We start from the raw sequence: 8,981 nt of genomic DNA, 5'->3' as shown, positions 1-8,981 counted from the left end.
TCGTGATCGATCTCTCAGGCGCGCGCCCAAATGCATACGACACAACACCTCCCAAAGAACTTACAAATGCTACCCATTCAAACCAAACGCTTTGTCTTCGTTCTCTTCTTTGCTTCGGTTTGTCTTGAGGAATGGATGCTCGACCAGTGAATTCTCCCCGCGCCCATTTCGTCGACATTCGCGAAGTCCCCCCGGAAGAAGAAGCGGAACAAGTGACTACAACAGCAGCAACAAATGCAGATAACAGACCCGACAGCAACAAGCGCACCAACCGAGCAGCGAAGCTCCGAGATTCGAGGAGGCAGCAGCGGACTTTGAGCAGGCAAGTTTCGCTAGAAACGGGGTTCTCGGTGCTCAACAGAGAGAAGACCAACAACAACTACAGCAATGGAGGAGGCGGCGAGAGGAAGGTCCTCTCGAGGAGTGGACTGAGCTTTGGGGGATTCGACTCTGCGATGAAAGGAGCAGGCGGCGGCACGGAGGGAGTGATGAGGAAGGCGGACTTTAGCTTGTTCAGGACGAAAAGCACGCTGAGCAAGCAGAACTCGCTTATGAAGTCGAGGAAGGAGAGAGAGACGGTGGCGTCGGCCGTGCACGAGTATACGCAGAGGAACGAGGGTTTTGCTGGGAATAGGGAAGACGAGTCAGTGAACAGGAGTGTGCCTGCTGGGAGGTATTTCGCTGCTCTAAGAGGACCTGAGCTTGATGAAGTCAAGGTAAATATCAAAAATTAAATCACACTTTTAAGGTGTTTTCACAGTTTTAGGGAGATATAATAACGTGTATGTTCGATATTGACCAAAAATTTATGCATGAAGGATAACATTTCATCACGTTGAGAGTACTTCCGAATTACCATGTTGAATGACTGAAAGCTTGTAGCAGTAAAGGCCAATCTCAAACCCTAGGGTTCAAAATATTCATTATCAAATCAATCAAACTTTTGTGTTTCTCATTATAAAACTAAGAGAAAGATCACATCTTTCCTATAAAATCGACTTTCTCTGGATAGAACTGGCTGATCTTTCTTTTCTGTTGATTTTCCTCTATTTGGCTTATGCATGGGGGTATGGGTGAAAAATGATTCCTAAAATGAACTTACAAAATAATGTACAAGTTCTAAATCCTATGAAAATATGTTCAAGAACCCATTAAGATTTTCTTATTTAGTTTTCAAAATAAGTTCCAATAAATTCAATTTTATATCTAATATCTGTCTTCTATATTACACGAGGTGGAGAGGTAGAAAAGTATTGAACCATCGTTGAGTATTTAGGAATGATTACCTCTATCAATTTGAGCAAACTCTGAATATTGTTCGGCCTGAGCAAGTATTGGATATTTCTGGAGTAGATCTTCTCATACTTGGGAAGCAATCAATTACAACCATCAATTTCAAAAGATATAATATTAGGATTCACGCGAAATTTTCAAGTGGGTTATTTAGATCACACCTGACCTACCAAAAACGATAAGCTCTAGAAGTGTCTAAAACTTTTTGTGTCCGACCAAGATTTCAACGAATGATCCTCTTCATATCAAGCAAGTTGATCATATTATCAGGGGAATGATTCATCACCAACAATCACTTTAGATAAGTCATTCTTAGATGGCTTATACTTTCCTCTATCCCTAGACAGTTGGATCAAAGGGAACTTTCTCTAATAATCACGCATATTCGTTAATTGATCATAGGTTATAGATATCACCCACATGTAAATTTAAATAAATATAAAATGTAGAAATGTTTGGTTATGTAATCAAAAAAATGTGGGCATGCTTGTAACCAAACATGCAAAAGACTGGTTGGATAAAGTTCTTCGAACCAGAAATGGAGGAAACCATGCCCATCATTGATAGTTTATGCTCTAATTCATATGAACGCATGCAGGACTATGAAGACATCCTCCTCCCAAAGGACCAAACTTGGCCCTTCCTCCTCCGCTTCCCTATCGGTTGCTTCGGTATCTGCCTCGGCCTCAGTAGCCAAGCCGTCTTGTGGCGGTCCCTCGCCACAAGCCCTGCCACTCAGTTCCTCCACATCTCCCCCTTCATCAACCTCTCGCTCTGGCTCCTCGCCCTTGCTGTCCTATTCTCCGTGACTGTAACCTACCTCCTTAAGTCCATCTTCTACTTTGAAGCCGTCCGCCGGGAGTACTTTCACCCGGTCCGCATCAACTTCTTCTTTGCCCCTTGGGTCGTCTGCATGTTCCTAGCCATCAGCGCACCGCCTTCCCTATTTACCGAACCACTCCATCCCGCCATATGGTGCACATTCATGGCTCCTTATTTCTTCCTCGAGCTCAAGATTTACGGACAATGGCTCTCCGGTGGGAAGCGGCGGCTTTGCAAGGTCGCAAACCCTTCTTCTCATCTCTCGGTGGTCGGGAACTTTGTGGGGGCAATCTTGGCAGCAAAGGTTGGGTGGAAGGAGGCCGCCAAGTTCTTTTGGGCGGTCGGGTTCGCGCATTATCTGGTGGTTTTTGTGACTTTGTACCAAAGGTTGCCTACTAGCGAGGCTTTGCCAAAAGAGCTGCACCCTGTTTATTCCATGTTCATCGCGGCTCCTTCAGCCGCAAGTATCGCTTGGGATGCCATTTATGGCGAGTTCGATGGCTTGTCCAGGACTTGCTACTTCATTGCCTTGTTCCTCTACGTGTCACTGGTGGTGCGGATCAATTTCTTCACAGGGTTTAGGTGAGTTCAATTGATATATGTTGAGTGAAACATCTCTTGAAGCTAGAGATTATGTGGAAGTTTGTATGCCTCAGTTCTGTGTGAAGGTTTGAATTATGCTAAACCTTTCGGCCAAACAATTAGTCTTAACCTAACGCATAGAAAGATTGAATTAGGATGATGCTTGATGATGATGAGGATTACCCAATTGAGAAGAATCTGCATACGTGAAATGAGACCAAGATTGAAGTGATAGCGTTCCTAAGCATTAAATTGGTTCAAGCTGTTTCTAGGATTTCTTCTGGCTTTCTAATTGACACTTCCATATGAACCTTTGCAGATTCTCTGTGGCATGGTGGTCTTACACATTCCCAATGACGACAGCGTCGGTGGCAACAATCAAGTACGCAGAGCACGTCCCTTGCACCGTAAGCAAAGGCCTCGCGCTCACCCTTTCGTTCACGTCCTCGACAATGGTCGCCCTACTGTTTGTGTCGACGCTCCTCCATGCCTTTGTTTGGCGCACACTGTTCCCCAACGATCTCGCAATTGCGATAACCAAGAAGAGGCAAGGCAGCAAGGAGAAGAAGCCCGTCAAGCGGGCCTACGACATAAGGCGATGGGCAAAGCAGAGCTCCCTGCCCTTCGTCTCGAGCATACGGAAGCAGAGCTCGGGGAGCAAGGACGAGAACGAAGCGGAGTAGAGCTTCAAATTTCGCAGGGAATCCAAATTTCGAAACGGGATAGCAAAGGGGCTTCAATTTTGATAAGAAAATTGGTGTTGCATTGAATAGTATGATGATGTTGGACAGAGAATTTCTCATCTCAGGTTCTTATTGAATGAATGAGATCTATACCTGAAGTTTGATCGTGAGCTTCTGATTGAAGCCTGGTCTAGTCGCTCAAACTTCTTTTGGGCCCAGATGGCTCGATCGTGCTGTTTAATACCTGAATCTTATGTAGAGTAACTAAAGTCAGACCAAATTTTCCTGGATTCCTTCAAAGTTATAGCAAAAAAATACGAAAAAGAAAATTGTAATTTAGAACTAAGAGGGTACGATAAATAAATAAATAAATTTTGGCTTCATTGGATCCTGAAGTTAAATGTTATTATCGAGAAAAAGAAAAAGGGAAGAGTGTTCATCTCTCAGATCATTCAATGGAGTCAATGGGATCCATGTGAGTTTGGATCCTTTTCTCTCGCAACAAGATTTATCAACCTTTCTTTACCCCAACCAAATAAATTAGTCCTTCATCTCTAATTTAATTTTGATTATGTAGTTTGGCTAGAGGTTGACACCGCCTCTCCCACCATCTTTTCAAAGCTGGAAATTAAGTTAGGAAGCTGAATCGAAACTTAATTTAAATTTCATTAGATCCATATCCGTGGGGTCATATGTATCCGTACAAATTTATGAGAATAATTCTCAAATTGAAACTGACTAATGTTCACAAATTTAGAACGGAGTGGAATATCATTCATCTTGGTCAATTGGGGAAGAGACAGAGATTAATGACGTAATAATTTGAATGTCGTAGGTGTGCTGCACAAGATCTTTTCAACTACCAATTTTACTCCTAATGAGTTCGACTGAAACAGATCGGTCATCTACGACAACTTCCGTATGAAAACAGTATACAGAGACACAAACTTAGGCATCTTATTTCCGTAATTTAAGTGGGAGGCCCTGGCGGTGGGTTGCTAGGCTAGTCTCCCCCGAGATATAGGTGCCCCGATTACCTGTACGGGCTCGTCCCCGGGGAATGGTGGCGGATCCTCGGTTACCAAAAAAAAAAAAAAAACTTAGGCATCTTATGGTATAATAAAATTAGGGTTCACGCAATGACAAAAGGGTCTGAAGGAGACAAGGAAGAGGAATGCTATGTTGTTTTTTTTCGTCCCCTTTCAACTTCGATGCACTTGCTCACGCAACCATCTTTGCATAGAAGCCTCACACATTAACATCCCTTTATCCGCGCCGAAATTTTTTCTATATTTTCGTATTTTCATACGTGCGTAAGGACTAAAATTAGCGGCTGCTCGATAGGTGACGCTCATCTGTCGACGGTTTTCATTCGTGGACTTGAAAATCATAACCTCGAAATCAATTTTATCTTACCCCTCAACCCGCAAAGTCTATCCTATACCGCCGCTTTCGCCCTCCCCTCGCCCTGCCAGGCCCCGGCAAACCCCTCGCCATGCTCTTAACATCACCAAATCGCCACGGCGAGTCCGTCCCCGTCGTCTGCTCCTCCCTCACTCGCCTGCTTTCCCTCTCTTTATCTTTGTCCGTCGGAAGTTGTGCCTCCACGGCCAAGGGTCAATGTTGGCCGTCAAGCCTGGGGAAACCCCACCCGAGGCCGTTGCCGACCCAAACATCGGATCAATCGCCATCGAGGACGACCCGAGCCGTAGATCTAAGGCTCGGGCCGAACGAGAACAAGCCCGGATCCGAGGATGGCAACTTTTTAATGAATCTCGAGTTCATCAACTACTCATCATCAACATCATCGTCATCTCCTTAGTCAATTGCATCTACCTAATCGGTTGTAAAAATAATTCGCATCATCTTCATCCTCATCTACCTAATCCGGTTGTAAAAAATCTGAACTAGTACATCACTCTCTGATCATGTAAAGAAACACTGACAGACAGTCTCAATCAAATTAGGTTTAATTTTGATTTAGTCAGTATAAAGCGTCTTCACTAATATTCACGAGAGTGTGTTTGTGGCAGGAGCAAGTGGGACACTAGATTCTTGTTGATTCCTGGTGGCCCCATTATTAAAAAGATTGGAATAGCGACCTCACATTAAGATAAGCCTAATGTGAAGATCCTAGGACATCAATTCAATCCTTTTATTACCCAATAAAAAGGCTGATTAAGACTTATGTGCATGAAATGAAGAAGATGGTACCATAAGTTTTGCTTCTTCTTTTTCAATTTAATTGATTTAATGTGTGTCTGTGTGTGTGATATTCTTTTCGTATAGACATGGTGGATTTCGTTTTAGCCTGAGGCGTGTTCTAGCCTTGTGGCTGCGGTTGGATAGTCGGGCATGCCGAAGAGGAGAATTTGTCACGAAGCGACCCAAGACAAGATGACAAATTGATTGTGAATGATGTGAAGAATCTTGAATATATTATATATATGGTTTTTGGAGAATCCTCAAGTGTGAGGGAGATCCTTGCTTTGAAGCCTTGGATTAATTCGCCCAGTAACTGACAAAAACCCTAATTGTGGCTGCAATCAATTTGATCTTGGACTTCCTGTATGGTTGTGAATTTTGGCCTCAAGAGTATGTAATTTGTATGAAGAAAAATAGTAGGAAATGAACCGAGTCAGAGAGAGAAATCATTTATAGAGTTGAAAAACCATCACCTTTTTTTCTTCTTTTACATCTTGCCGTCCTGGCGTAGAGTTAAGCATACGAACGAAGCAAGTTTGATGTTCTCCACATATTTGAGCCAACCGTTAGACACTAAAAAATAACCAAGTACCCTTAATCGACATGACGGTAATATGGAGCTCGATATTGGATTGTTGACAACGAAATCGATAAACACGATTGTTGACAATCAATATGGCACCGATATAAATTCAATATCAATGAGCTGTCGATGGTCAAGGGATGTAACGATTTATTGACGACCATAACAGCCCTTGACATACCAATGGCGCTTAGTTATAGATAAAACCTGGACATGTTGAAGATAGAAGACCAAACGAAGATGCTAAGGATATATATGTCGATCGGTGGTTTAGCCCAGCGGCATTTGACGAGTTGTAATTGCTTATTGATAAGGACAATACATGATCGATGAAAATGATTTTGAAGCCTAAAACCATGGGATGCGGTTGTGACTGGCAATTTGAATGTTAACCGTTTATAAGCGGTAAATCAATGTAGAGGATCCGAATCATCAACAGTTATATATCTTTTCGATTTCAGTTTATCGATTTATCAATTTATATCAATTCCATTACTTGCATTTTACTTTAATCTAGATTTACTTATCCATGTTCCATGAATTATTTCCTGTCAGGATCGCCACTCAACCCAATTCGATAAAAACCAAAGATCAATTTTTGGTGAAAGGTATTTCACCGTGTGGATCAATTCCGACGGAACACCACCATACAAATTCCAGGTCACATTTTAATCCACAAGAGTGAGTTTCATCGAGAAAGAAATATATTTACTCCCAGCCTGAATTGGAGCTGTCGTAATCTCGCACCGACGGTAACATTTTTTCAATTAGTGTATCAACAACTTAATTAATACGATCCTAATCTGCCATGTAAGGGTAGAGATAGCTCCAATGAGCATAGGAAAAAAGACACTTCTCTTTTAAAAATTACCACTTTCTCTTAAAATTTTACGAGGACAAAACCCATCTTAAATAGCTAAATCTTGTATTATAGACATGCACACATTAATCTCATGGATCATATAAAAATGCCAGAAAAATTCCAAATTGATTGTCCAAATATGGGCATGTTTGGATATGGAAAAACTCGTCACTTATTTCCTACTTAGGAATTTCTCTTTTATTTTCCAAGATCCCTTTCCTTAGGACCTTAGCAAACAGCTTTGCTAAGGTCCATCTATATGAGTTCAAGGTAAATCGAGAAAGTCCATGAGCTCTTGTTGGTCAAATTTGGAAAAGTGAAATTTTCGAGATTTCATTGTCTTGTTTCAATTGATTTGTTGAATTATAGGTAAGAAGTCTGACCAAAAAAAGGGATACGTGGAAGATACTTGCCTCCATAAAAGAATCATTCTTTCTTTTTTTCTTGGCGGGGGAGTGACACTTTAGATCTTGTGGTTTTCAAGAACACATCTCAAATGGTAGACGTACCCCAGAAGCAATGCAGCCTCTGACCGACTCTAACGTGTTAGGGTTGTAATTCAATAGCGTAATAAGGTACAATTGGCATGCGGAATTTGTACGTTCCGAATGAGATTAACAAAGTATGAGTATCTTCAAGATGGTTTCCAACCTTTCAATCAACTCTATATACAAATCAATCTAAAACCAATAGTAATGAATACAGGTTACGACTAGCTCGAATTTCACGTTCTGAACTCACACTATATATAAGAGAAATAACGTGTGGGGCTAATGACACGCAATGTGTGCAGGCGTTCGATCTAACATTACAATCTTTCATGATTTTTTTTTTAATTGAGTTTCTTCTACAAGACAGAGTCTAGTTAGATAAAAAAAATTCAAACAATCACAACTTGAAAAATTACAAGAAAGTCCAAGTGAATCTAAAGCTCGGTTTTTTTCACGGAAAATATATATATTTTTAACATTTTCCTAAACATAATTGCTTGCATCACTTATAAGAATCAATGAACGAAATATATATTTACTATTCACGAAAATGTTTATTGATTAATTATTTCAATCGATACAATCATTTTTTTTAGAAAATATTTTTCAAATTATTTATTTTATGCGTAATAAACGGAACCTAAGGTAACTTTTCTTAGAGGCCATTCTAATTTCTAAAAGTCAATGGGAAAAAAAAAAACATTGATGACTTTGAATGTCGAAAAGATTAGTAGTTGTTCAAAAATTAAACTTAAAATACGGTCCCTTTTCTAATCCTCAAAAAAGCCATAGAAAATCACAAAATTCAAAAGCAGAAGCCACGCCAAAGAAATCCCACTCATAATTTCAAACGCAAAATCAAATCATCGCACCATTTTTTGGCCGCCGAAACATGTGCACTTGTCAATTTCCACATCTAATCATCGCTTGCATTTCCTTTTGTTTTTATTTAACCCTCTTGCGTGGAAATCTTTCTCCAACGTACCAAAAGACCCTTCATCAAAGACTCCCCCTTATAGGGCTACCTGAGCGAGCCGGGTGTTTTATCAAGAATGTCTTATGGCGTGATCTTGCTTGCGATATGGAAATGTTCCGTTTGATCTAATTATGGTAATTCACATCTGAAACTAAACATCTTCGTCTTTTAAGGTAACGGGGAATCGAACTTTCCATCTCCCCTCTGCCCTTTTCCAAATAGGAAAGATGACTGCTGTAACAAACTCCAGTGACGTCAAGTTGATATGCAAGAACAAACAAACATCTGTCGCTTGTCTCGTCTTTCCTCTGGAACTCCAGAAGAAACGCTTCAACAATGACGAAGGCGGATTCTTAACTAGGTCACAAAGATCACGGGGACAAGAATGTAAAACTCGTAGCGCCACAAAATATCAAGACGACTTGATCCCTGCTGTCTCTCTCTCTCTCTCTCTCTGCGTCTGCGCGGCAACAAAAGGAACGGC

At 41.1% G+C, this 8,981-nt stretch overlaps 1 protein-coding gene across 1 annotated transcript; it reads left to right on the top strand.

The window, feature by feature from the left end:
- Positions 1 to 3,546, top strand: LOC115687776 (guard cell S-type anion channel SLAC1). Its single transcript, XM_030613433.2, has 3 exons — positions 1 to 716; positions 1,892 to 2,697; positions 3,017 to 3,546. Exons 1-3 carry the CDS (start codon positions 132 to 134, stop codon positions 3,378 to 3,380), a joined length of 1,755 nt encoding a protein of 584 aa, XP_030469293.1. The 5' UTR covers positions 1 to 131; the 3' UTR covers positions 3,381 to 3,546.
- The last annotated feature ends 5,435 nt before the right edge of the window (positions 3,547 to 8,981 follow it).

Source organism: Syzygium oleosum, unplaced genomic scaffold, assembly GCF_021117445.2.
Source record: "Syzygium oleosum isolate NSW1041296 unplaced genomic scaffold, Sole_v2.1 Sole_v2.15, whole genome shotgun sequence".
Taxonomy (NCBI): domain Eukaryota; kingdom Viridiplantae; phylum Streptophyta; class Magnoliopsida; order Myrtales; family Myrtaceae; genus Syzygium; species Syzygium oleosum.
Note: the sequence above shows the minus strand (reverse complement) of the source record. Positions and strands in the feature narration are given on the sequence as shown.